Raw genomic sequence first — 27,960 nt, 5'->3', positions numbered from 1 at the left:
GTAAAATGAAATACTAGTCATATACTAACAGTTGAGTGCTGCGGTCCCTTCCAGAGCCAAAGCAAAGAGTTGGCTGAAATGTCATTTGCTGTCTCACAGGGCTAAACTTGAGGAAAAAAGGAAAAAGGAAGAAGAGAAACGGTTAAGAGAAGAAGAGAAGGTAGAGCGTTTCCCACAGAGCTTCCCCATCCCAGCCTGTTGGAGAAGCAGATGCCCAAAGTGGGAATTCTTGCCACAGCCGACACCTAATATTCTCTTGGTTTGGGGAAACCAAATGGCGCCCACAGGGAGGGGCGGGTCTGTCTAGATGCGTTCTTGTTGCTTTTTCCCAGTGCTGGCCTGTCACATGCCTACTGGCCCCGCAGTCCTGGCGCTTCTGCCCACAAGGGCGACTCGGACATTTTGAGATTAGCTGGCTCGGTTTTGGGTCCGTGGGTTTTGAGAGCTAAAAATCACAGTAGTGCCTTCACGCTAAAACGCTTGAGCTTCGGTTCTGGGGCCTTTGCATGTTTTGCAACATGTACTATTTCTCTTCCTCTCTTCTTTCTCATCACCGTCTCTTAACATCACAGCGCATTAAAGCAGAGAAGGCCGAAATCACGAGGTTCTTCCAGAAACCAAAGACTCCACAGGCCCCCAAGGTGAGCAGCCGGCTGCCTTTGCTTTCGGGTTTCAGCTCTGTTCGACTTTTCCTTTCTGAAAATGAAAGGGTCTCTCCCCAGCCAGCTCCTCTCATGAGGATGGGAGCCTCCGGTGACCTCGGGCACTTCTATTTCTAGTAAAGTCTTGAGGCTCAATATTTTGTCCTTCGCCTTGTCCCAAAGAGGTAAAAAGTGGCGTGTCTGATTAAACAGCGCTGTTTTCAGAAGTTACTTCATGAATAATTTTGTGTTAGGCGTAGGAGAAATTCACCATGTTTTTACCCGTGGGAAACTTACGCTTGAGGGAGCAAGGTTAGCTGTAAAACAACAGTAGAATTCACAGAGGTTTACTTTCCCTGCCTGGCATCGGTCACCTGGCATCTCAGACCTCCTGAGCCACCATCTGTGCATGAAAACCGCAGCCTCCTTTCCTTTTACCCCCTTCCCTTTTACCCCATCTCCGATGTCAGGGGTTCTTCAGTGCCTTTCCCTGCTCCACTCACTGTGTTTATACACGTGTACTTAGCCACCTCAGATTTGTGCCACGTTGCCACATTTAGATGTATTTCATTCTTTTTAATTTATCTGGCCTTTATTTTTTGAGGAAGGGTCTCGCACTGTCACCCAGGCTGGAGTGTAGTGGCACAATCATAGCTCACCACAGCCTTGACCTCTCAGGCTCAGGTGATCCTGTCACCTCTGCCTTCCGAGTAGCTGGGACTATAGGCATGTGCCACCACGCCTGGCTAATTCTTAAATTCTTTTTTGAGATGGAGTCTCACTCTGTCGCCCAGTCTGGAGTACAGTGGTGCGATCTCAGCTCACTGCAACATCTGCCTCCCGGGTTCCAGTGATTCTCCTGCCTCAGCCTCCCAGGTAACTGGGATTCCAGGCGCATGCTATCACACCTGGCTAATTTTTGTATTTTTAGTATAGACGGGGTTGTACCATGTTGGCTAGGCTGGTCTTGAACTCCTGACCTCAGGTGATCCGACCGCCTCGGCTCCCGAAGTGCTGGGATTACAGGCGTGAGCCACCATGCCCAGCCTAATTTTTTAATTTTTTGTAGAGACTGGGTTTTGCTGTGTTGTCCAGGTTGGTCTCGACAACCTGGCCTCAAATAATCCTCTAAGCCTTGGCCTCTCAAAGTGCTTGGATTATAGGCGTGACTCCCAGCACCTGGCCTGTCCTTTGTATCTTGAAGCATTTGACAACAATTGCATATCTTGAAGGTGCACAGTGTGACATTGTTGTACCCACACATCCTGTCGTGACAGCCAGAGATCCACATCATGTATTTTCACTGCTGCATAATACTTCATAATGCAATGATACGGTTTACAGTTTCTCTCTTTTTTTACAAAAATTATTATTTATTTATTTAGAGACGGAGTCTTGCCCTGTCACCCAGGCTGGAGTGCAGTGGCGCCATCTCTCGGCTCACTGCAACTTTTGTCTCCTGGGTTCAAGCGATTCTTCTACCTTAGCCTCCCGAGTAGCTGGAATTACAGGTGCCGGCTAATTTTTTGTGTTTTTAGTAGCGACGGGGTTTCACCATATTGACCAGGCTGGTCTTGAACTCCTGACCTTAGATGATCCACCCATCTCAGCCTCCCTGATTTTATTTTTAGTAGAGACTGGGTCTCACTGTGTTGCCAGGGCTGGTCTCGACCTCCTGGGCTCAAGCAGTTCTCTCGCTTTGGTCACCCAACGTGCTAGGATCATAGGCATGAGCCACAGAGGCTGCCACTATCTCAGTCTCTATGCCCCTCAGTGGTGCAGTGGGGGTCCCTGCGCATGCTTCTCTGCACACATGCATTCCTCCGGGACAGCCAACTAAGCATGAGTTTGCCTCTAGGACAAAATAGCACATTGCTGAAGCGTCATGAGCCATGGCCAGAGTGCCCGCCAGACGGGAAACTTAGATGCACATTCCTGGCAATACGTGGAAATCTCCCATTTTCTGCTATCACTCCATGGGGATTAATTTTCTTTTAACTTTGCTAGTCTGATGGATTACAAAAAAAATTTATACTGTTTTACTTCCCATTTTTACTTGACTCTTGGTGCAGTTGAGCATCTTTTTATTTTCGTTTGCCATTTTAGTTCTTCTATGACTTGCCAATTCCTTTTTTTTTTTTTAACCTATTTTTCTACAGTATTTTTTTTTTTTCTGCTCTGTAAGAGGTTTTTTTTTTTTGTTTTTTTTTTTTATAACATAGTCTGGTATTTGATCCTCTGATATTTTGTCTCAGCCTGTTACCTCTTCGTTACAGTGTCTGTCTTTTTTTTTTTTTTTTTTTTTTTTTTTTTGAGACGAAGTTTCACTCTTGTTGCCCAGGCTGGAGTGCAGTGGTGCGATCTCAGCTCACCACAACCTCCGCCTCCCAGGTTCAAACGATTCTCCTGCCTCACCCTCCCGAGTAGCTGGGATTACAGGCATGCGCCACCACACCCAGCTAATTTTGTATTTTTAGTAGAGACGGGGTTTCTCCATGTTGGTCAGGCTGGTCTTGAACTCCTGACCTCAGGTGATCCACCTACCTTATCCTCCCGAAGTGCTGGGATTACCGGTGAGCCACCGCGCCCAGCTACAGTGTCTTTATTATACTGACATTTCTCCTTTTGGCCAGGTGCGGTGGCTTAGGCCTGTAATTTCAGCACTTGGGTAGGCCAAGGCGCGTGGATCACCTGAAATCAGGAGTTTGAGACCAGCCTGGCCAACATGGTGTCTCTACTAAAAATATAAAAATTAGCCTGGCATGGTGGTAGGCATCTGTAATGCCAGCTACTCATGAGGCAGGCAGGAGAATCGCTTGAACCCAGGAGGCAGAGGTTGCAGTGAGCCGAGATTGCGCCACTGCACTCCAGGCTGTGCAGTGAAGCGAGACTCCATCTCAGAAAAAAGAAGAGGAGTTGTGATCTTTCATAAAAAAAAATTTTTTTTTTTTTTTTTTTTTTTTTTTTGAGGAGTCTTGCTCTGTTTCCCAGGCTGGAGTACAGTGGTGCGATCTGGGCTCACTGCAACCTCTGCCTCCCGAATTCAAGTGATTCTCCTGCCTCAGCCTCCTGAGTAGCTGGGATTACAGGTGCCTACCACCATGCCCAGCTAATTTTTGTTTTGTTTTGTTTTGTTTGAGACGGAGTCTCGCTCTGTCCCCCAGGCTGGAGTGCAGTAGCACGATCTCGGCTCACTGCAACCTCCGTCTCCCGGGTTCAAGTGATTCTCCTGCCTCGGCCTCCCAAGTAGCTGGGACTACAGGTGCATGCCACCATGCCCGGCTAATTTTTTGTATTTTAGTAGAGACCAGGTTTCACTATGTTGCCCAGGCTGGTCTCGAACTGAGCTCAGACAATCCACCCGCCTCGGCCTCCCAAAATGCTAAGTTTACAGGCATGAGCCACCGCACCTGGCCTAATTTTTGTATTTTTAGTAGAGACGGGGTTTTGCCATCTTGGCCAGGCTGGTCTCGAACTCCTGACCTCATGATCCACCCGCCTCATCCTCCCAAAGTGCTGGGTTTACAGGCATGAGCCACCACACCCAGCCTAATCTTTGTGTTTTTAGTAGAGGTGGGGTTTCACCATGTTGGCCAGGCTGGTCTCGAATTCCTGACCTCAGGTGATCTGCCCTCCTCGGCCTCCCAAAGTGGTGGGATTACAGACATGAGCCCCTGCCCCCGGCCTTTTTTTTTTTTTTTAAAGCGAGGTTTGTTGAGATATAATTTACATCCAATAAAATACACCCTTTTCAGGACATTTGTGTTGACAAATTACAGGGCCAGCTAACCATAACGAAGATAATACACTATTTCCATCACTCAAAACAGCTCCCTTGTAGTCTGTCCCCCCACCGCCAGCCCTTGAGACTACCAGTCTGCCCTCTGCCCTGTATCTCTGGAAACTCGCCTCTGTGGACCCACACAGTGCCTGGGCTTTTGAGTCTGTGCCTTGACCTTAGCCTGGATGAATCCCACCAGCACCCCGCTGTGTGCGTCCATGGTGCCTCCTTTCTCCCATTGCTGGAAGACCCCATCGGGTCTTTTCTTGATTTCAGACCCTGGCCGGCTCCTGTGGGAAGTTTGCCCCCTTTGAAATTAAAGAGCACATGGTCCTGGCCCCTCGGCGTCGGACCGCCTTCCATCCAGACCTCTGCAGTCAGCTAGACCAGCTCCTCCAGCAGCAGAGCGGCGAGTTCTCCTTCTTGAAAGACCTCAAAGGCCGGCGGCCCCTGAGGTCCGGACCCACCCAGGTTTCCACCCGGAATGCAGATATTTTTAACAGGTCAGAGCCTGAGGAGGTTGGCCTTCACCCACTAGTGACGCTGGAGGGCAGCATCCTGAACCCTGGGGTCCCCGAGGTGGGAACTTGGGGTCCTTCTGCTGCTTGCCTCCTAGTGCCCTCGGGCCCTGGACTTCGGTGCTGACTAAGGCCTCTCTCCACCTGGCCTTCCTGTGAGCCCCTGAAGTCTTCCTCTCCCTGCCTTCCTTGCTCTTCCTGGAGGAATCTTACTTCCCTGCTGGTCTCCAGTGAAGGATACCCCTCCCCTCCCCCCATCTTGCAAATTTCCTGTTTCCACAGAACCTCCCTTGGTAAAAATGCTCTGCAGCTGCACCTGGGCAGCCTTCTTCCCTCTCCCCTGCAGGCTGCACCCTCCTCCGTCTGTCCTTCCAGTCCATGTTCCTGACCTTTCTTTGGGGATAGGCAATGCTGCTTTTTAACAAATGCCCATCTTTCTAGAATTGTTAGGCCATCTTCACTGGGAGGTTCCCGAGAGGTTTGTGAGCACGTCTGTAAGGCAGCGCAATCCTGAGCCTGGGGTTTTCCTTCTCAGTGACGTCGTGATCGTGGAGCGTGGGAAGGGCGATGGCGTTCCCGAGAGGAGGAAGTTCGGCAGGATGAAGCTCCTGCAGTTCTGTGAGAACCACCGGCCGGCCTACTGGGGTACCTGGAACAAGAAGACGGTGCTCATCCGCGCACGAGACCCCTGGGCCCAGGACACGGTGAGCCGGCCCCGGAGTGCCTCTGTCCCTGCATCTCCTCACTGTGCCCCTTTCCTCCAGCCCTGAAGGCAGCTGTGAGTCCCGTGTGTTTCTTTTCTCAGAAGCTCCTCGACTATGAGGTGGACAGTGATGAGGAGTGGGAAGAAGAGGAGCCCGGGGAGTCCCTGTCCCACAGTGAGGGGGTAAGGATGTGCCCTAGCTGTGTTCACTGACAGATGGCTTGTATTTGAGTCCCTGTCCCACAGTGAGGGGCTAAGGACGCAGCCCAGCTGTGTTCACTCACTGACAGCTGGTGTTTGACCTGCTGTGCGGCCTGAAACCCGAACGTACCTCCTCTCCCAAAATCTCATCTGGTGACACTCGCCCACATGGCTGCTGGGGGTGGGAGCCCGTCCGCATCTGCACCATGGCCCCACAGCCCCCTCTCGCCTCCTGCCGGCCTGCCACGCACCATTTCCACCTGACTGCCCAGCTGCTGTGACCTAGTGGGCTTTCTGCCGACGCTCACAGTGTCTGTCAGGAGGCCATGCCGAGCAGATGTTCACAGCTTTACATTTTTTTGTTTCTTTAAGACAGAGTCTCACTCTATCGCCCAGGCTCGAGTACAGTGGCGTGATCTCAGCTCACTGCAACTTCTGCCTCCCAGGCTCAAGTGATTCTTCTGCCCCAGCCTCCAAGTAGCTGGGACTACAGGCGCCCGCCACTACGCCCAGCTAATTTCTTTTTTGTATTTATAGTAGAGACGGGGTTTCACCATGTTAGGCAGGATGGTCTCCATCTCCTGACCTCGTGATCCACCCATCTCGACCTCCCAAAGTGCTGGGATTACGGTCGTGAGCCACCGTGCCCGGCCAAGATTTGTATTTTTAGTAGAGACGGGGTTTCACCATATTGGCAAGGCTGGTCTGGAACTCCTGACTTAAGATGATCCACCCACCTCAGCCTCCCAGAGTGCTGGGATTAGAGGTGTGAGCCACTGCGCCTGGCCTACTTTATGTTTTTAACAAGGCATATACTCTGCTTTTCTATCTGCTGAACTCTTTTTTTTTTTTTTCTCCTTTTGAGGATGATGACGACGACATGGGAGAGGATGAAGATGAGGACGATGGTTTCTTTGTGCCCCATGGGTACCTGTCTGAGGACGAAGGTGTGACAGAGGTGAGGGAGTGAAGAGGGAGTCACTGGCTCAGAAAAAGCTCATTTCCGGACTGGTGCTCAGTGGCCTGACCTGGCAGGGTGACGGGGGTCCCAGCCCAGCCATACGAGATTTGGACTGCCTTCTCAGCAAGCAAGCTCACTTGTGGGAATGGCTGGGCCTGAACTTGGTATTACCCGGAAGGGTGGCAGACAGAGGAGGAGCTTGCAAGTGAGGGGAGCCATAGGAGGAGACACCCTGGTGAGGGAGCGTGGCCGTGGTCTGGGTTAGAAGGCTGGAAACCACCCTAGCTGACATACAGTCAGCATGCAGCAAGACGTGTGAATCATAAGTTTGCATTTGATGACTTATAACAATCAAGTGAATGTAGGTAACCACCGCCCAAAATAAAACATAGAACTTCCCTGTCTCTCCAGAAGATTCCCCACGTCTCTGCAGGTGAACCTGCCTGCCACCCCTTTCTGGATTCCGTAAGGTTGTGGAACTTTCTTTCTTTCTTTTTCTTTTTTTTGTTTTTGAGACGGACTCTCATTCTGTTACCCAGGCTAGAGTGCAATGGCCTGGTCTTGGCTCATTGCAACCTCCACCTCCCGGGTTCAAGCAATTCTACTGCCTCGGCCTCCCGAGTAACTAAGACTACAGGCATGCGCCACCACAACTGGCTAAGTTTTGTATTTTTAGTAGAGACAGGGTTTCACCATGTTGGCCAGGCTGGTCTTGAACTCCTGACCTCAGGTGAGCCACCGCACCCGGCAGGAACTTTCTTTCAAGCAAGTTGTTTTGGGGCTCTGAAGGCCTGTCATTTGGGAAGTGGGGATTTGGTGGGAGTATCTCAGGCCTGTTGTTTGGGAAGTGGGGATTTGGTGGGACCGTCTCATGGTTGTGCTGGAGGGCTATGCATTCCTTGTGCATATCTGACCACCAAGGCCTGAACGGTCTGTCAGAGAGTGGTCTCAGGCCCTACATGTGTCTGCCAGATGCCCGGGCCATGTGGGTAGGCACCCGACCCTGTTAAACAGCTCCACGATCACACATTCACCAGAAATTCAGAGGGGTGTTAAAAGAGGCCTCATGGGTGAGCTCAGAAATATCTTGTGACTCTCCCAAAGGAGACCAGGTGTGAATTACTCCATCTGGAAGAGGGGCAGCCAGCGCACGGTGTGCTCTGCCCTGGCCCTGACACTGTGAGTTTTGCGCCCCTGTCCTTTCCTCTGGCTCCCCAGCCAGCTGAGACTGGAACCTCAAAAGAGTGCCCGGGCATAGGGGAGCATGAACCCCAAATAAACTTCTGCTTTCTAACCCACAAGGAGTGTGCCGACCCTGAGAACCATAAGGTCCGCCAGAAACTGAAGGCCAAGGAGTGGGACGAGTTCCTGGCTAAGGGGAAGCGCTTTCGCGTCCTGCAGCCCGTCAAGATTGGCTGCGTGTGGGCAGCTGACAGAGACTGCGCAGGCGACGACCTGAAGGTACTGCAGCAGTTCGCAGCCTGCTTCCTGGAGACCGTGCCTGTCCAGGAGGAGCAGACGCCCAAGGCCTCCAAGGCCTCCAAGCGGGAGAACAGAGACCAGCAGAGTGAGTGTGGGTGGGGCTTCAGGCAGGGCCTCCCCTTCTCAGGGGCGTGGCCGGGCCACCCACCTGTTCCTGGGCCCAGCTAATTTCAGGGCTGAGGGCAAGAGTCTCACAGGCTAGTGGGTCCATGATGCAAATGTTCTTTCCACAAATAACAGAGGCCAGCCCTCTTCCCGCACACATCCGTACATTCGATGATGTCCCCAGCGGCAGGACGAGGCAGGTCCAGGCTTGTTTTATCAACCAGGACTCAGGCGCAGAGTGTGCTGGAGTAGGGGCTACGCTTTCTCAAAAGCCAGGGAGGGGCCGGGCACAGTGGCTCAAGACTGTGATTCCAGCACTTTGGGAGGCCAAGGTGGGAGGATCGCTTGAGCCTAGTGCTTCGACACCAGCCTGGGCAACATGGCAAAACTTCATCTTTGCAGAAAATACAAAATTACCTGGGCATGGTCTCATGCACCTGTGATCCCAGCTGCTCATGAGGCTGAGGTGGGAGGATTGCTTGAGCCTAGGAGTTCCAGACTACAGTGAGCCATGATACTGCCACTGCACTCCAGCCTGGGTGACAGAGCGAGACCCCATCTAAAAAAAAAAAAAACAAAAAAAACTCAAAAAACTGGGGAGGGACTATGGCACACAAGGAGAGCAGGGCTGCCATTTGGGTAGGAACAGCAGGCATTTGAAGTCAGCCCTGGCAACGCATGTGCCCGGCCAAGGCTCACTTCTGGGCAGGTGCGTGGGTGCTTCCCTGTCTTACGACCGCCCTCATGAGGCCACCTATCCCTGAAGCTGGCCATGCCCGGAGCCTCAGTGGCGAGGAGGAGCTGTGTGTGTTTTGGTTTTTGGCCTGTGGTGATAGGTGGCTCCCCAAACCTCATGCCCGTCCATGTTCCCTCCCGCCAGTCCTGGCCCAGCTGCTGCCGCTCCTGCATGGCAACGTGAACGGGAGCAAGGTCATCATCCGGGAGTTCCAGGAGCACTGCCGCCGGGGACTGCTCAGCAAGCACACCGGCAGCCCCCCAAGCCCCTCTGCTACCTGCCTGCACACCACCAGCGAGGACGCTGCCATCCCCTCTAAGTCCCGGCTCAAGCGGCTCATTTCCGAGAACTCAGTGTACGAGAAGCGGCCCGACTTCAGGATGTGCTGGTACGTGCACCCGCAGGTGCTACAGAGCTTCCAGCAGGAGCACCTGCCCGTGCCATGCCAGTGGAGCTACGTGACCTCAGTGCCCTCAGCCCCCAGAGAGGACAGTGGCAGCGTCCCCTCCACGGGACCCAGCCAGGGCACTCCCATCTCACTGAAGAGGAAGTCAGCGGGCAGCATGTGCATCACCCAATTCATGAAGAAGCGCAGGCACGACGGCCAGGTGAGGCGGGGCGGGCAGTGGGTGCCCCTGGGGGCGGTTTTCTTTGTTTGTTTTTTGTTGTTTTGTTTTATTTTTGAAATGTAGTCTTGCTCTGTGTCACCCAGGCTGGAGTGCAGTGGTGCGATCTCGGCTCACTGCAACCTCTACCTCCCGGGTTCAAGCGATTCTCCTGCCTCAGCCTCCTGAGTAGCTGGGATTACAGGTGTGCACCACCACACCTGGCTAATTTTTGTATTTTTAGTAGAGACAGGGTTTCACCATGTTGATCAGGCTGGTCTCAAACTCCTGACTTCGTGATCCACCTGCCTTGGCCTCCCAAAGTGCTGGGATTACAGGCGTGAGCCACCTCGCCCGGCGCTTTTGTGTTTTTTTAAAACTACCTTTTTTTTTTTTTTTGAGACGGAGTCTCGCTCTGTCACCCAGACTGGAGTGCAGTGGCCAGATCTCGGCTCACTGCAAGCTCCGCCTCCCGGGTTTACGCCATTCTCCTGCCTCAGCCTCCCGAGTAGCTGGGACAACAGGCGCCTGCCACCTCTCCTGGCCAGTTTTTTTGTATTTTTTAGAGATGGGGTTTCACCGTGTTAGCCAGGATGGTCTCGATCTCCTGACCTCGTGATCCGCCCATCTCGGCCTCCCAAAGTGCTGGGATTACAGGCTTGAGCCACTGTGCCCAGCCTAAAACTACTCTTAGAGCAGTTTTAGGGTCACAGCAAAATCGATTGGAAGGTACAGAAAGTTCCCATACACCTCCTTCCCCAAAGCCAAGCCAAGCCACGCGTTACCAACATCACCTTCCAGAGCAGTGGACCGGTTACAGTCATTGCACTCAGGCCGGGCACTGTGGCTTAAGCCTGTTATCCCAGCACTTTGGGATGCCGAGGTGGGAGGATCACTTGAGCCTGGGAGTTGGAGACCAGCCTGGGCAACATGACAAAACTCCATCTCTATAAGAAAAAATTTTAAAATTAGCCAAGCAGTGGCGGTGGCATGCATCTGTAGTCTCAGCTACTCAGGAGACTAAGGCGGGAGGATTGCTGGAGGCTAGGAGATTGAGGCTGCAGTGAGCTATGATCATGCTACTGCACTGCAACCTGGGCGACAGCGAGACCCTGTCTCTAAAAATAAATACATAAAATCACCACCACCCAGAGTCTACAGTCTCTGTTAGGGTTGGTTCCTGGTGTAGAGGGTTCTGTGATTTGAATGGATGTTGGATGCTGTGCGTCCACCTTTATTGTTCTGAACAAAGAGGCCTCTCCCTGCTGAAAGGCCCCTGTGCTCTGTCCGTCCAATCCCCTGGAAATCACCAACCTGTCTGTCTCCGTGGATCGGCCTTTTCCAGATTGCCCTGTAGCTGGAATCGCACCGCGTGTGGCTCCTTTCACTTGGCAGTATGCATTGACAGTTCCCCCATGTCTGTTCGTGGCTTGATAGCTCATTTTTTTTTCACACCGAATAATATCCCATGTGGTAGCATTTTTATTTTTGTTCAACGGTTCTTGAATTTTGCATTCAAGCACAGTTATTAAGCACTTACTGTGTGCCAGGCACTCTGATCGGTCTTTCAGACACAGGGATATGCAGAACGCCGCCCAGTGTAAGCCACAGACAGGAGCCTGTAAGGGGAATGAATGGCTGTGTGATTCCAGCCTCATGGGTGCCTCAGAGGCACAAGTGCATGGAGCCATGGGGTGTGTGGTGGGGGCACTGCCTGATCTTAGGAAAAAACTCCCATGCCCATAGAGCCAGTGGCCCCTGGCACCCACCCCTGGCCATAGATCAGCTTTAGTAACATTCATTGCATACTTTTTGTCCTTATCACACTGTTCGTAACTGAGTTTCTCTCTTTTTTTTTGTTTGTTTTGTTTTGTTGTGTTGTGTTTTTGAGTCGGGAGTCTTACTCTGTTGCCTAGGCTGTAGTGCAGTGGTAAGATCACCACTCACTGCAGCCTTGACCTCCCCAGTCTCAGGCGATTCTCCCGCCTCAGCCTCCTGTATAGCTGAGAGGGACTACAGGTGCGCGCCACCACACCCAGCTACTTTTTTGTAGAGACAGGGTTTCACCATGTTGCCCAGGCTGGTCTCCAACTCCTGGGCTTAAGCAATCCCCTTGCCTTGGCCCCGCAAGGCACTGGGATTGTAGGTATGAGCCACTGTGCCTGGCTCCCTGAGTTTCATTTCTAATCTGTACTCTTAACACAGACCTATCTGTCCCTGTGAACCTTAGGCTTTCCTCCGAGGCCACGATCTGATGGAGTTACAGGTTTTCAGAGACTTGGAACAAGGAGCAAGACAGTGGATAACCCCAGGCCCCCACGTGCATCCTCTTCTCTGAGGTTAAAAGTGGTTGTTGGCTGGGCGCGGTGGCTCGCTCCTGTAACCCCAGCACTTTGGGAGGCCGAGGTGGGCAGATCACCTTGAGTCAGGAGTTCGAGACCATTCTGGCCAACATGGTGAAACCCCGTCTCTACTAAAAATACAAAAATTAGCTGGGCATGATGGCGGGCGCCTGTAGTCTCAGCTACTTGGGAGGCTGAGGCAGGAGAATCGCTTGAACCCAGGAGGTGGAGGTTGCAGTGAGCCGAGACCATAATATTGTACTCTAGCCTGCGCAACAACAACAACAACAACAAAATGGCTGGGCGCGGTGGCTCACGCCTGTAATCCCAGCACTTTGGGAGGCCGAGACGGGCAGATCACAAGGTCAGGAGATCGAGACCATCCTGGCTAACACGGTGAAACCCCGTCTCTACTAAAAAATACAAAAAAAAATTAGCCGGGCGTGTTGGCGGGCACCTGTAGTCCCAGCTACTCGGGAGGCTGAGGCAGGAGAATGGCGTGAACCCGGGAGGCAGAGCTTTCAGTGAGCCGAGATCGCGCCACTGCACTCCAGCCTGGGCAACAGAGCGAGACTCCACCTCAAAAAAAAAAGGTGGTCATTAGGGGCAGGGAGGCGAGAGAAATGGCTCCTGAGATGATGCTGCCAGCATAGCGGGGCCTTGATATGCTGCCAACCTCCCTCAACTGTCACAGCAGGAGGGGCCATCAGAACATCCCAAAGGGTCTGGGGCTGTGACTGAAACTGTTCCTGGCACTCCCTAGAGCCTCTGTGCCTTTACAGCGTGTCATATGCATAGCTCCCCTGGCTCTGTGGAGGCCGCTTGGCGCCAAGGGGAGCCCAGTGCATTGGAGCTGGGGCCCCAGGAGGCCCCCACACAGCTTTGATGGACGTGTTTTGTCCAGGCCCTGTGTGAGCAGTGCTTTTTTCCCTGGTCACCTGAACAGCCTTAGAGGGAACCAGAGCTCCCCAGTCTGAAAATGATCGGGGCGGGAAGGTCCTATCTGGCTGTGTCACTATGCAAGCAATGTTCCAGGGCCTTTACCAATCAGCCCTCCCCTGGGAACCCCTGTGTCCCTCAGATGTTCCTTCGGGGTCTCATGCTCCACACAGCAGTCCAGACCCTGGACGGCCTCCTTCCCCACCCACCGCCACTGATTTGATGTGGCAACTGACTCTCCCAGCTGGGGTGTGGTGCCCTGCCTCGGCCTCCCAAGCACTGCTCTTGCTCCCTGTCAACATGTGGAACCTGCATTTCCCCACCCAGAAAATGGCGCCCTGAGCCCCACACGCCCAGCACCACGTGTGAGTTACTGTGTTTTGGGGACAGTGAGTGCCTATTATCATCCCTAACCACAAGGAAAGAGGGGTGCACCCAGTTTAACTAGAGTGGGTCAGAGAGGTTGGGAGGGCCTTGGAGTCAGCAAAACATGGCATCTCACCTGCTAATGGATGGCAGTGGTGGCTGCATGTGCGTGATTGGTGGTCTCTGCTGCGTGGCCCAGGTGAGGGCCTCCTGGGGCTCAGCAGTGCAGTGGACACACGAAGGTCACACGTGAAGGAGTGGAGACCCAGGCCCAGCTTGATGCTTACCCTCCAGCGCTGAACCTCCTGCAGTTTGAGACAAACATGCCAAAAATGGTTGGCACCACACGTGCCACCATGCCCAACTAATTTTTCAGTATTCTGTAGAGACAGGGTCTATGTTGCCCAGGCTGGTCTCCAACTCCTGGGCTCAAGCGATCCTCTCTCCAGCCTCCTGGCATTTGGTAAAGCTGCTGACTGATGCTTCTGCACCCCGGGTAGTGATAAGCCGTTCATCTGCAAGTGGGTGTACGTCCATATGTTTTTACTAGGTTACACTTTTTGTCCCGATTTGAGAGTTTTCATCTTTCTTTGTTTTGTTCTTGTTTTGTTCTAATTTAAAGAAACAGGGTGTTGCCCTGTTGCCCTTCATTATTTTAGGTTCAGGGGTACATGTGCAGGTTGGCAAACTCATGTCACAGGGGTTTGGTGTATAGATGATTTATTGGGTATTAAAGTATTTTTTCTGAATTTCTCCCTCCCACCGTCACGTAGGCCCCAGTGTCTGTTGTTCCCCTCTTTATGTCCACATGTTCCTATGAGAACATGCGATGTTTGGTTTTCTGTGCCTGCGTTAGTTTGCTGAGGATAATGGTTCCCAGCTTCATCCATGTTCATGCAAGAAGAGGTTTATTATTATTATTTGTAGATATTGGGTCCTGCTACATTGCCCAGGCTGGTCTTTGAACTCGTGGGCTCAAGCAATCCACCTGCCTCGGCCTCCCAGAGTACTGGGATTACAGACCTGAGCCAAGGAGTCTTTAAATCTTTTCATTTAGAGCTCAAAAGAGATACTCATAAGGCATTCTGACCTAGTGGGGTGAAGTGCCATGTATCTGTGAAGCCCTAGGACACCTCAACTCTTTGGGCCTCCGTTTTATTTAAAAATTTTAAAATACAAGGAAGGATGTGTTTGCCCTTGCCGACAAAACATTATGTGATCGAGATAAAACTAAAGAAGCATAGGTGGCTGGGTGTGGTGGCACAGGCTTGTAATTGCAGCACTTTAGGAGACCGAGGCAGGCGGATCACTTGAGAGGCCAGGAGTTAGAGACCAACCTGGCCGACGTGGTGAAACCCCATCTCTAAAAACACAAAAATTAGCTGAGCATGGTGGTGCATGCCCATGATCCCAGCTACTCAGGAGGCTGAGGCAGGAGAATCACTTGAACTCAGGAGATGGAGGTTGCACTTGAGCTGAGATTGTGCCACTGCACTCCAGCCTGGGCAACAGAGCAAGTCTCCATCTCAAAAAAAAAAAAGGCGTAGATGGGCCGGGCGCGGTGGCTCAAGCCTGTAATCCCAGCACTTTGGGAGGCCGAGGCGGGTGGATCACGAGGTCAGGAGATCGAGACTATCCTGGCTAACATGGTGAAACCCCGTCTCTACTAAAAATACAAAAAACTAGCCGGGCGTGGTGGCGGGCGCCTGCAGTCTCAGCTACTTGGGAGGCTGAGGCGGGAGAATGGCGTGAACCCGGGAGGCGGAGCTTGCAGTGAGCCGAGATCACGCCACTGCACTCCAGCCTGGGAGACACAGTGAGACTCTGTCTCAAAAAAAAAAAAAAAAAAAAAAAAAAAAAAAAAAGGCGTAGATGTTAGTGACACCATCTTCATCCCATGTAGTCGCTAAACATTTTCCTGACTCCCATTTTCTATAGTCTGCACTCCTCCGTGTCTGCGTTTAGCACTTGCAGTGTTGCTGGCGAGATGACAGCTATCCCCGTGAAACAAGCTGCCGGCTTGGTGTCATGTGTTAAAGCCTGTCTTGAGCCTGAAGGGTGAAGAGTGGTGATTGCTCTGAAAAATTTTAGATCCAAAAAAAGCCTAGTGTGTCAGCACGTCTCCTGTGTGGAGCAAGGGCCCAGTGACTTGAGGTGGCTCTGAAGAAATTGGCGTGTTCCTTTTGTTTAATGTCCCCAGACACCTCCAAATCAGAATGTCCCTCAGCAGAGTCTACAGGGGACTCTTAGACTCTTCTTTGCTTAACTATTCTTTCAAAAAGGTAGTTGAAAATGGCCATAGGCCAGGCTCCGTGGCTCATGCCTGTAATCCCAGCACTTTGGGAGGCTGTGGCAGGAGGATCACTTGAGGCCAGGAGTTCGAAGGTGTAGTTACCTATGATTGCACCACTGCACCCCAGCCTGGGTGACAAAGCAGGACTGTTTCTCCTATGTCCTCACAGGGTCAACCCATGCTGCCTGGGGAGAGGGACAGCCTGGGCTCCCAGCCACTGAAGAGGATCCAGGAGGGGAGCCCCTACCCAGGCATTGATGGGGCTACGATAGGAACCCAGTCTGCCTGGCCAGGCGCTGTGCTCTTACGTGACAGCCCACGAAACCAGCCTACTGCCTGGCCATTGTGTTGCTGTGCAGTCACTTTTCTAGGCGAATGGAGGTTTTTGTAAAGGAAGACTTCCTGGAGTGTTTTGAGGACGAGCCTCCCTGCTGAAATAAGTGTGGCTCTGTGTCCTGGGAGGGGCTTGTGTTCATGCACGGAGGGTCAGCACTGATGCAGAGGCTCGTGGTGGCCTCCATGCATCCTGTCTTTCTCCTTTGGGGAAAGCAAATGGAAACGGCTCAGGAATTTCACTAGGGCCAGGTGCGGTGGCTCACCTGTCATCCCAGCACTTTGGGAGGCTGAGGTGGGAGGATGGCTTGAGCCCAGGAGGTCGAGACCAGCCTGGGCAACATAGTGACACCCCCTTGTCTCTACTGAAAAAAAAAAAAAAGGCCAGGCGCAGTGACTCACGCCTGTAATCCCAGCACTTTGGGTGGCCGAGGCAGGCGGATCACAAGGTCGGGAGATCGAGACCATCCTGACTAACATGGTGAAACCCTGTCTCTAATAAAAATACAAAAAAATTAGCCAGGCGTGGTGGCGGGTGCCTGTAGTCCCAGCTACTCAGGAGGCTGAGGCAGGAGAATGGCGTGAACCCGGGAGGCGGAGCTTGCAGTGAGCCAAGATCTGGCCACTGCACTCCAGCCTGGGCGACAGCGAGACTCCACTTCAAAAAAAAAAAAAAAGGCCGGGCGCAGTGGCTCACGCTTGTAATACCAGCACTTTGGGAGGCCGAGGCAGGTGGATCACGAGGTCAGGAGATCGAGACCATCCTGGTTAACATGGTGAAACCCCGTCTCTCCTAAAAAGTACAGAATAGCCGGGCGTGATGGTGGGCGCTTGTAGTCCCTGCTACTCGGGAGGCTGAGGCAGGAGAATGGCGTGAACCCGGGAGGTGGAGCTTGCAGCGAGCCAAGATCGCACCACTGCACTCCAGCCCAGGCAACAGAGTGAAGAGTCCATCTAAAAAAAAGAAAAGTAATCACAAGTCACAGTCATCGCTTCACGTCAGGGATGTGTTTTGAGAGGTGTCCTCAAGCAATTTCATGGTTGTGCTGATGGGCTAGGTTGCTCTTACATACCCTAGATGGACAGCCTGCCACACGCCTGGGCCATGTGGTACATAGCCCAGGGCTCCTGGGCTGTGGACCTGTGCAGCAGGTGACTGACTGACTGCTCAACCCCATAGGCACTTGCAACCCAGTGGTATTTGTGTCTCTAACATAGAAAAGGCACAGCAAAGGCCAGGCACGGTGGCTCACGCCTGTAATCCTAGCACTTTGAGAGGCCGACACGGGCGAATCCCAAGGTCAGGAGTTCGAGACCAGCCTGGCCGACATGGTGAAACCCCGTCTCGACTAAAAATACAAAAAATTAGCTGTCCATGGTGGCGGGCACCTGTAATCCCAGCTACTCGGGAGGCTGAGGCAGGAGAATTGCTTGAACCTGGGAGTCGGAGGTTGCAGTGAGCCAAGATAGCACCACTGCAGTCCAGCCTGGACGATAGGGCAAGACTCTGTCTCAAAATATATACATACCAAATAAGTAAATATACAGTTGTCTGTAATCCCAGCACTTTGGGAGGCCGGGGCGGGCAGATCACAAGGTCAGGAATTTGAGACCAGCCTGACCAACATGGTGAAACCCCGTCTACTAAAAATACAAAAATTAGCCTGGCGTGGTGGCATGCACCTGTAATCCCAGCTACTCAGGAGGCTGAAGAATGAGAATCACTTGAACCCAGGAGGTGGAGGTCGCAGTGAGCTGAGATTGTGCCACTGTACTCCAGCCTGGGTGACAAGAGTGAGACTCTATCTCAAAAATCAAAAATAAAAATAAATACAGTTGTAATCTGATGGGACCACTATCAGGTATGTGGCCTGTCACCGACGAGATTATTCTGTAGTCGGCAATGATGGCCATTTGTGGAGATATGAATCCAGTTCATTTGAGGGAACCCCCAAGGTTCTCTGGTTGTGGCCTCTCGAATAAACCTCACATTTGGACAGTTTGTTACCAAATTGGGTTCTGGATGTTGGGTTCCCTTCAGTGTTGGGGGTGGGAGGGAGGGGTCACACCCGCAGAGGCCCCCCACCCCCGCCAGCACCAGTGTGGCTGCCACCTGTAATGCTGATGGCCATGCACCTTGTCTTTCCAGGTTGGTGCTGAGGACATGGACGGCTTCCAGGCAGACACAGAGGAGGAGGAAGAGGAGGAGGGCGAGTGTATGATCGTGGATGTCCCGGACGCTGCGGGTGAGAAGGGCTCTAGATAGCAGAACGCACTGGTGAGGGGTGGGGGAGGTAAACCTCAACAGGGAAGGGATGGCACCGCCTAAGACTCGCTCCATTGTGAGCTGCCAGGAGGATTTGCAGCTGGAAGTGGCTCCTACCCTGCCATGTCCTCTGCCACTTGGGCAGAGCCACAAGGACCTGTGCTGGGAGTCTCAGGTGGCGGGACGTTAGATGGGGGTCAGGGAAGACTGCACTGAGGCGGCAAGGGAGGGCCAGGTGGATTTCTGGAGGACTCCCCAAAGAGGAAGTGCAGAGGCCTTGCAGCAGGCTGTGCGGGAGGAGTGTGCCTAGGTGGTGGGGGGCAGGGTCAGCCTGAGAGCAGGTGAGCAGGTCACCTCTAGAAGGGGCACAATGCCCCAGCTTCCGCCTGCCCCCACTGTCAGGTGAAGGGTTCCGCCCTGGGGCCGTTGCAGGCCCCATGAGGCAACAGGTCCTCCCCCAGGGAGCCCAGCAGGCACAGCCAGCTCAAGACCTTCCCTTTCTTGCCCTGCAGAGGTCCAAGCCCCGTGTGGAGCCACTTCCGGAGCTGGGGGTGGTGTGGGGGTGGACACCGGCAAGGCCGCCCTGCCTGCGAGCCCACTGGGCGCGTCGTGAGAGCAGTGGTGACGTACGTAGAACGCTTAGGGTGTCCTCCCCACGGAGCAGATACTTGAACCGACTCGATTCCTGTGTAAAGAGCACTTTGTCCTGCTTCACGGACCTCCCCAAGGTGTGCAGAGTTCTATATAGGATGCTGGATTAGTTACTTTGATATTTGTAAAAATTCCCCCAAGAGCTGCATATGAATCTGCCCTTTAATAAAGCATTATTGAGATTGCTGGCCTATCGGGGAAGCCTGCGGGCACAGGAGCAGGCGTGGAATCCAGTACTTGTAAATGAATTGAAGAGCCAGGACCACCCACCTGGCCATGTGCACGGGCCCCATGTATAAACGAGGCAGTGTGTAAAGAGGCAGTGTATAAACTTATTCTCTAGCACTGAGCTGCTCTGTCTTTTCTGAGAACATCGTGTTTCTCTCCGAGTGTGTCGTGTCTGGGGCCAGCCTTGTGCCCTGCAACAGCGCTGTCCCATCTGTTTGACACTAAGTCATCCTCATACCAGGCTGACCTGGGTCAAGGTGCAGGTTTTCCGCATATGCTTCTGTCCAGCGATCCCTCCTGCCCTGGGTTGGGGGGTTAGGAGGGGGTGTTCCCGGGGACCTGCTGGGGTCTCCTTCCTCAAACCAGAGCTGCTGGGAGCTGAGTTTGGCTTGGAGTCTGAGACTTCGTGAGAGCCCACCCCTAGGTCGGGTGCATCTTTTGTGAGTGCTGGAGCTAGGAGGTGACCTCCTCCCTGCCCCACGTTGAGTGGGCTTTATCCCCACTGTCCCCGAGGGAGGACTCTGTGGTGCTGAGCAGCTCAGAGCACACGCAGCCACGGGGAGGGTCACGCTCGCCAGCCCTGCTCCTGGCCACACCCCACCTGAAATCTAAGCTTCCCTTCAGGGAACTCCATGTGGGAAAGGTGTCAGCTACCTCCATCCACCCAGTCAGGGACGGCAGGAGGCCCCGGCCAGGCCTTCCTGCTGGGAAGCAGGATTCAGCTGTGCATGAAGCAGAGGCTGCCCCTGTGCCACACCTTTGACGAGCTTTAGAGGGGCTCCCGACAACCCAGAGTCAGGGGTTCCTGACAACCTGGAGTCAGGTCCTGGGGCCTGCAGGGACGCAAGACTGGAGTGACAGCCTTCATTCTCAACAGGCCGGGTGCCCACACCAGCTAGGGCAGTATCAGGGGCGAGGGAGGGACCAATGCAAGGTCAGGGGCAGGAGCATAGGCCCTGGGCACCTCCCCCAGGTGCAGACCTGCATCCCCAAGTCAGCAGTGGGCCCGGCGTACGCACGCCTTCCACACTGCAGGGCGGAGTCCCTGTGTCTCCTGGGGCTGCCACACCGCAAACCACCTGGTTTAAAGCAACAGTCACCATCTCACAGCCTGGGGGTCAGAGTGCACGCGTGCCTCACCAGGCTGACATCAAGCTGTGGGCAGGAAGACCAGGCCCTCCTGAGACTTTCCCAGTACTCAGAGGCACTGCATCCCTCAGCTCAGGGCCCCTTCCTCCACCTTCACAGCCACAGTGCAGCCTCTTCCAGTCTCTCTCTGACCTCTGCCTCACCCTCCTGCCACCTCTTGTGAGGACACTGGGTCCCGGACCACCCAGGATCATCTCAGCTCAAGACCTTTCATCATACAATCCAAGCCCCTCTTGCCAGGTGAAGTCACGCATCTGCAGGTTCCAGGAAGAGGATGTGGCTGTCTCAGGACGCCCTGTCCCTCTGGCTACAGGGAAGCCAGGCCTGTGACAGCACTCGCCTCCCAAGCTGGGGGAGGCCCACGGGGACTGGGCCTTTGTGGGCACAGCACAGCCTCCCCTAGCGCATGGGATTTCCTCCCCAGGCAAGTGGCTCATCGGGCACTTGTGGCCAGGCATTGGCCCGAGAGCAGGTATCCGCCTGGTGCCGCCTTGACAGGGAGCCATGCCCAGCCCCCGTGCCGCCTGCTCTATAGCAGGTGAGCCTGCCCTGTGTCCCATGGTTTCAATGGAGCACCAAAAAACTAGATTCAAACACCCTGTTTATTTGGGCTTATGATTTACTAACTGCAGGTCTGTGTGCGGGAAGGCCAGCGTCCCCTCCTGCCGTCGTCACCCACATCCACAGAGCAGCCCTAGTGCCAGGCGCAGCCGCTGCCACCCACAGCACACGGGAACGGGACCCGTGCTGCAGGCCTGCTCTCCTGCCCAGGGAGATGCCACGTGTGTCTGCCTGGCAGCTTCATGACACAGTTACCAGCAGCTAGGGAGGACTTAGATTTGATGGCATCCCCAGGCCTCTCCCTCGGGGGCTTGGGCGCATCTCCACAGCCCCCAGGAGATGGGGGCTCTGCCACGGGGCCCAGTTCCACAGCTCCACAGCTAGCTGGCGCGCCTCCCGTGCCCATGGGGCAGAGCCAAGTATTTCCAGAGGTGGCTTGGAGGCCCTGGGGTGGTGGGGGGAGGAACAGGGAGAGCATGAGACAGACCCACAGGGCTGAGACCAACCCTGCTTTTATTTCAAGAGAGCTTCTCGATGGCTGACAGGAGCTCAGGTTTCAGGATGGCGTCCGGCTCGACCCCCGCAGCCTTGATGTCCTCCAGCACAGCCATGTCCCACGAGAAGGTCAGGAGGGCAGAGGGCACCTGCGGTGGGGGCAGGCTGTCATTCTGTCTCCACGTGGCCGTGCAGTGGAAGGACAGAGCCGAGCACAGTCGGCCCTTCCCGCTGCGGGAAACTCAGCGGGCAAGCTGGGCTCGGGGATACCCTGGCCTGGAAGCCATCTCAGCTGGTGGAGGCTGTGGCTCACACCCCGGCCTCCTGCCCTCTCCCTCCGGGACTCCCAGAACCTAAGCCTAAACTTACTGCACTAGCTAACATGAGTCACTGCTCGCATTTGACAGGGGAAACTGAGGTGTGGAGTAGTTCTGAACTCGCTCAAGGCCCTGTTGCCAGTAAGTGGGAAAGTGGGATTCAAACCCAGGGACCTGTCCGGGCCCCCTGTTCTGAAACAAGGAGGCTCCCTCCTGAGGGGCTGTGCCGGTCCCCGGAGAACCTGCAGAGGCACCGGGTCAGCAGTCCCCTGCGGGCCAACACTCACCAGCCCGCACTCATTCAAGGCCAGGTTCTCGTCCTCTGACAGCTTCTGCCCTCCCGAGGCCAGCAGCTCAAAAGGCAGCCAGTCGCTCTGCAGGGCCTCCCGAACGAACCCGTACACTGCCCCCAGCCGTTCCCGGGCGTAGAAGGTCCCTGGGGAGTGGGGAGGTCAGAGGAGGTGGGGCCCAGGGCCCCCACCAACCCAAGCCACCCTCCCTGAGTGTCGCAAGTGCCCACCCTGCAGGAGGCAGCCGTCGGGGAGGCGCACGCGCAGCAGCGTGTAGGTGTACTTGCGCAGCCCCCGCTGCTCTTCCTTCTCCCGCATGGCCTTGGTCCGCAGCACGCTCAGCCGCTCCACTGCGTCGGACCTGCACATGAGGGCCAGGTCAGGAGCTGGCCCGGGTTCTCCCGCCCCACTCCGCTCCACGGACACCAGGCCCACCTGAGCCTCTGCTCCCGCTTGATCTCCTCTGCCGTGAGGTTGAAGAAGTCCCCGGGCAGTTCGAACTGCGAGGCCAGGGGCGAGGGCTGGAAGACGCGGCGCTGCCGGTCCAGCTTGGCGCGCACGGGCTCCGCAGCCAGCAGCTGTTCCTTGTGCCTCTCCAGGCTCTGGGGCTGGGCCAAGGTGGTCTCGCTCAGCACGTAGAACTCCTCGGGGTCCTCTACAGCGCGGCAGGATATGGGTGTCACTGTGCAGCAGAGAGACCCCCAAGCCCGGCCCTCCTGCCCCGAGGCCCCTTGTCCCCATTCCCCACTCAGCCAAGCCCTGTCCGCTTACCCTGATCCTGGATGGGAAGCAACACCTTCTGGAACCCAATGGCCTCAAAAAACTCGTGGGTCCCTTCCAGGCAGTTAATGCGCTCCTGGGGGTGGAGATGGGAGTCACTGGGGACCCCTGGCTTCCTCCATGGCCCGGCCACGCCCCACCCGGTCCAGGGGCCCAGCTCTCGCTATTGGGAGCAGCTGTTGACCCCTGTATGGGGCCCAGCCCTGGGGGTGCCTCAGTACTAGGTGCAAACCTGCTTTTCTAAGGTGGGAGTCTCCACCAGCTCCGCACAGAGGAAAAAGTCACAACCAGGCACGAAGAGTGAGGCTGAGGAGCCAGATACTGCTGGGGCCTGAAGCGAGGCTAACACAGGCCAGGGCGGCCAGACCCTGCCGTTTCCCCCAGAAGAACCAGACATCTGGTTTGCATGAGAAACCTCCCCACTGCCGACATGTTCCCAAACAAGCCCAACTGAAGAGGAGGAAAAGGATGTGGGTGAGGAGAGGCAGAATTTGTTGATTTGGGGTGACTGGTGCATTAAAATCTTGCTCCCTATCTTGTCCTGCTACCTTCTACTGGCCAAACGCTTCACTGCTTGGGGCTCAACTCTCGCTAGCTCCTCCAGGGACTGCCTGGTGTGGGCCACCACCGGCTCCTGCAGGCCGGCTGCCCCCACCCCCAGCCTGGGCCCAGGGGCCACAAGGCACGCCCACCTGGAACACCTTGTTCTGCAGCTTGATCTTCCGGTACTTCTCCTCCTCGGGGTGCAGGTGGATGTTGTCCAGGTACCTGGGGTAGGTGGAGAGGGTGAGTGGGGCACAGCCGAGGCTGCCCGCCCGGCCCCTCTGTGCCTCCTGCCCCAGGTCAGTGGCTCAGCCACACTTGGCCTCTAGTCAGAGGGAAGAAGCGGCCCAGTGACCCCAGGGCAGGAGACCATCTCCGGGTGGAAGGCATACCTCGCACACCCCACGGAGCCCACCCCTGGTGCCGGCAGGAGCCCCATGGAACCCCTCACTGTCCCACCAGTCCTAGAAGGGCACCAGTTAACCACAGCGGTGGGGGAGCCACAGGGCCGGAAGAGTGGAGAGCCAGAGCCGGGGGGCTGCAGCGGCAGCAGGGGGCTCCTGTGGGGGGCTCCCTCGGGGCTGGCGGGCAGCGTGGACTTCCAGGCCTGCCCCCAATCCTGAGACTCGGGGAGTGGGGTGGGACCCCGCCTCCTCCACACGCTCCCCGAGTGGTCCCCAAGGAAGCCAGGGTGGGCAACCCCTGATTCCATAAACACCTTCATTTCACACATGGGTAAACAGACCCAAAGAGGCCCAGTCCTTTGCCCGAGGCCTCTGGGTGGAGCTGCCTCACTACTCCCGGCCTGTGCTCCCTTCCTAGCCCACCTCAGCAGGTCATGAGGGGACCAGAGAGGGTGACAGCCCCGGTGGGAAGGGTGCTGGGGCGAGCCGGAGGGGCCAGGCAGGGCAAAGGGGCCACGCACTCACTTGGCAATGGTGTCCACGCCCAGCTTCACCCGGTCCCGGTCTTTGTTGAACGTGTGGATCTTCATGATGGAGGCAGCCACTGGGTCGGTGGAGAAGTGCTGGGAGGAGGGAAACAGGGAAAGCTGCTCACTGAGAACCCCGGCCACACGGCCCTCCGCTGCCCAGGTAACAGGGACAGGAAGAGGAAGGCAGAGCGGCGGCGTGGAGCAGCCCTTAGCTGTGCACTCATCACAGAAAGGAAAAGAGAGACCCTCGAAGACCCTGGCCCTGCCCACATGCCAGGGCAGAGGCGACACAGCCAAGACGGAGCAGAACTCAAGTCTGCCCTTCCGCCTTCTCAAGGCTAGACCCACGGGACTTGGGGGCCGGTGTGACGTGACAGAACTTTGCCTCACACTCTGGCTTTAGAACCCGACCTCAGTGCTGAGATCCACCAAGGCCGCTGCCCCTTACAGAACCTCCCGCCACCATGGACACCGCATCCCTCCTGACCTCACAGCCCCATGATGGACGTTCTGGAATGACTCCCGGGTCTCATGTCAAGAAAGAGACCCAGAGGCCCCTTGTCACAGGGATGGCAGGTGGCAGAGAGGACACAAATGAGTCTGCAACCCTCAATGTCTGAAACTCAATGGCTGGAAGACGGATACCCCCAGCCCCTGCCCCACCCCGAGGTCCCGCCTATGTTACTAGGGGAGGGGAGAAGTCACAGCCGGAATTCCTGGGGTTTCCCAGAGCCAGCCCTGCTGACTGTGAGGTACAGCGTCCCAGCACGGAGAGGCTGAGAACAGGTACCCTAAGACCCGGACAACACTGAGGCACAAATCCATTCACGCTCGGCACAGCTACCGCACACGGCCACACCCAGAGAGCCACCCATGGCCTGAGAAGCACGGCTGCCACCCGCACCTCCCTGGGCTGCCCAGATGAGGGCGGGTGAACAGCAGGGCCGCCCAGGACCACGTGTCAGGATTCGGGCCACCTGCCCAGGCAGCCCAGAGCTCCACCCACCATCCCCCACCCTCAACTGCACAACAGGGTCCCTCAGCAGCCCCCTGCGTCACACAGACCCATGACCCACACGCTGAGCCGGGGCTCAAGCCAACAGAAAATTGGGAGCCAGCCCAGTCTGCCGGTTTAGTTGCCGAGGTGATGTGGGGAGTGGGGCAGAGCACGCGGCTGCAGAGAGAGGCAGAGCTGCGAGACACCCCCGCCGTCCCCAGGACAACAGCTTCCTGGGGATCAGAGTGCCCGGGACAGCACACCTGCCAAGGGAAGGGCGTCAGCTCCAAAAGCGGCCCTCGGGCGTTTTGGGCAACTGGCTGCCAGGCTTAGGTCAGGAGCTGGGTACGTGCACAGACAAGGGACGAAGCAACAGTGGCCAGGAAGGCGACCATATCCATACAGGAATGTACTTTGTAAGAAAGGTGGGATTTCACAGCTGTGAGCAAAAGACAGGTGCTCTCCACAGGTGGGGCTGAGAAGAGAACTGAGCCAAGATCTAGAAAAAAATAACATCAGCGCCACCCTGCCGGGTTACATAATAACACGCTCCAGCTGGATCAAAGCTTCAACCATAGAAACAACAAGCCAGCAGTCAGTGAGAAGCCAGAAGAAAAGCACTGGAGGCCGGGCGCGGTGGCTCACGCCTGGAATCCTAGCACTTTGGGAGGCCGAGGCGGGTGGATCACAAGGTCAGGAGATCGAGAACATTCTGGCCAACATGGTGAAACCCCATCTCTACTAAAAATACAAAAGTCAGCCGGGCGTGGTGGCGGGCACCTGTAGTCCTAGCTACTTGGGAGGCTGAGGCAGGAGAATCCCTTGAACCCGGGAAGCGGAGGTTGCGGTGAGCCGAGATTGCACCACTGTACTCCAGCCTAGTGACAGAGCAAGACTCTGTCTCAAAAAAATAAAATAACCCTGGAGAGGCCACAAAAGAATTCTCTCAGCATGGAAGCGGGTAAAGCATTTCTAAGAATAGCCCCAAACCCAAAAGCCATGAAATAAGACTGACACATTTAATTATACAGAGATCAAAAAATCCTACGCAGCAAAGCGACCATAAGCAGAGCCAGCATATGAGCAACTAGAGGGAAATATGTGCAACTCATATCATAGGCAAAAGCCTGAATTGCCTAATATATAAACAGTGCCTACAAATCACTAAGAAAAAGACAAACTATCTAATAATGTACAAAGGATGCATTTTCATATGAAACATGGCCAACCCAACCTAAAATAAGGAAAGTGCAAATTAAATCTATCCTGGGATGTTATTTTCACTTGTCAATAGGGGTAAAGATCAAAGTTTGGTGATTTACAGTACGGTGAGAGGATGGGGACACGGGTGCTTTCGCACACACTGCTGGAGTAGGTGTGAGTCTGGAGAGTCTCCATGGAACTGTTACTATTTTTTTTTTTAGACGAAGTTTTGCTCTTGTCGCCCAGTGCCCAGGCTGGAGCTCAATGGCACGATCTCGGCTCACGGCAACCTCTGCCTCCGGGGTTCAAGTGATTATCCTGCCGCAGCCTCCCGAGTAGCTGGGATACAGGTGCCTGTCACCATACCTGGCTAATTTTTGTATGTTTAGTAGATACGGGGTTTCACTATGTTGACCAGGCTGGTCTTGAACTTCTGACCTCAGGTGATCCACCTGCCTCGGCCTCCCAAAGTGCTGGGATTACAGGCATGAGCCACCGCGCCTGGCCACTGTTATTACTTTTTGAGAAAGGGTCTCACATATCACCCAGGCTGGTGTGCAGTGGCCTGATCACGGCTCACTGCAGCCTCCACCTCCCAGGCTCAAGCAATCCTCCTACCTTGGCCTTCTGAGTAGCAAGGACTACAGGTGCACGGCAGCATGCCCAACTAATTTGTTTCTGTTTTTGTTTTTGGTAGAGACAGGGTTTTGCCATGTTGCCCAGGCTAAAGCCGAGGTTTCTGAGAACCTATTGATGGTGTTAAGTGAGGACTTGCTGTATTAGGGGAAAAAAGATGCTGTGGAAGTTATTTTTGTTCTTTTGTTTGTTTGTTTTTTGTTTTTTGAGACCGAGTTTTGCTCTTGTTGCCCAGGCTGGAATGCAATGGCACGATCTCAGCTCACCACAACCTCCGCCTCCCAGATTCAAGCAATTCTTTTGCCTCAGCCTCCCGAGTAGCTGGGATTGCAGGCATATGCCACCACACCCGGCTAATTTTGTAGGAAGTTCTTTCTGTACTGAAGCAAATAATACATAACCTTTTATGAAAAACAAAACCAGGCCAGGCACGGTGGCTCACACCTGTTATCCCAGCACTTTGGGAGGCTGAGGCGGGTGGGTCACTTGAGGCAAAAGTTCGAGACCAGCATGGTCAACATGGTAAAACCCCATCTCTACTAAAAATACAAAAATTAGCTGGGCGTGGTGGCAGGCACCTGTAATCCCAGCTACTTGGGAGGCTGAGGCACGAGAATCGTTTGAATCCAGGAGGCAGAGGTTGTAGTGAGCCGAGAATGCACCACTGCACTCCAGCCTGGGTGACAGAGTGAGACTCCAGCTCAAAAAGAAAGACAAACCTAGCTGGGAGAGAGGAGATACGGATGCATACACAATGGTGTGCCTGGATTCGGGGTATCAGAAGAGGGACTTCACTACTAGCAGTGGGCTCTGGGGACTCTGGGAGGGACCTGTACCACCTGGGCTTCCGATGGGGGGTGGCGCAGGCACAGGAAGCTACAGGTTGGGGCAGGAGCACACGGGG

General features: G+C 54.8%; 4 protein-coding genes across 7 annotated transcripts in view; 1 reads left to right on the top strand and 3 right to left on the bottom strand.

The window, feature by feature from the left end:
* The window catches only part of CHAF1A (chromatin assembly factor 1 subunit A), a 42,144-nt gene extending 22,872 nt beyond the window's left edge, over window positions 1-19,272 (top strand). For both annotated transcript variants that reach the window (XM_050770096.1, XM_050770097.1), the window contains exons 6-15: window positions 100-160; window positions 573-641; window positions 4,699-4,925; window positions 5,476-5,644; window positions 5,746-5,826; window positions 6,710-6,802; window positions 8,108-8,372; window positions 9,273-9,736; window positions 18,156-18,252; window positions 18,785-19,272. In XM_050770096.1, the coding sequence (XP_050626053.1) occupies window positions 100-160; window positions 573-641; window positions 4,699-4,925; window positions 5,476-5,644; window positions 5,746-5,826; window positions 6,710-6,802; window positions 8,108-8,372; window positions 9,273-9,736; window positions 18,156-18,252; window positions 18,785-18,885 (1,627 nt within the window). In that variant the 3' untranslated portion in view covers window positions 18,886-19,272. The remainder of the gene's footprint in view (window positions 1-99; window positions 161-572; window positions 642-4,698; window positions 4,926-5,475; window positions 5,645-5,745; window positions 5,827-6,709; window positions 6,803-8,107; window positions 8,373-9,272; window positions 9,737-18,155; window positions 18,253-18,784) is intronic.
* The window catches only part of SH3GL1 (SH3 domain containing GRB2 like 1, endophilin A2), a 201,483-nt gene that overhangs the window by 67,426 nt on the left and 106,097 nt on the right, over window positions 1-27,960 (bottom strand). The window lies entirely within an intron of this gene.
* SIRT6 (sirtuin 6) overlaps window positions 1-27,960 on the bottom strand; it is a 286,565-nt gene that overhangs the window by 255,263 nt on the left and 3,342 nt on the right. The window lies entirely within an intron of this gene.
* Window positions 20,888-27,960, bottom strand: part of UBXN6 (UBX domain protein 6) — a 181,850-nt gene continuing 174,777 nt past the window's right edge. For all 3 annotated transcript variants that reach the window (XM_050770529.1, XM_050770531.1, XM_050770530.1), the window contains 7 exons: window positions 24,216-24,313; window positions 23,436-23,511; window positions 22,735-22,819; window positions 22,399-22,618; window positions 22,194-22,324; window positions 21,961-22,109; window positions 20,888-21,505 (listed from right to left, as the gene is read on the bottom strand). In XM_050770529.1, the coding sequence (XP_050626486.1) occupies window positions 21,380-21,505; window positions 21,961-22,109; window positions 22,194-22,324; window positions 22,399-22,618; window positions 22,735-22,819; window positions 23,436-23,511; window positions 24,216-24,313 (885 nt within the window). In that variant the 3' untranslated portion in view covers window positions 20,888-21,379. The remainder of the gene's footprint in view (window positions 21,506-21,960; window positions 22,110-22,193; window positions 22,325-22,398; window positions 22,619-22,734; window positions 22,820-23,435; window positions 23,512-24,215; window positions 24,314-27,960) is intronic.

This window comes from Macaca thibetana, chromosome 19, assembly GCF_024542745.1.
Source record: "Macaca thibetana thibetana isolate TM-01 chromosome 19, ASM2454274v1, whole genome shotgun sequence".
NCBI classification, from domain to species: domain Eukaryota; kingdom Metazoa; phylum Chordata; class Mammalia; order Primates; family Cercopithecidae; genus Macaca; species Macaca thibetana.
The sequence above is the reverse complement of the archived record's forward strand: the minus strand, read 5'-3'. Positions and strand labels throughout refer to the sequence as shown.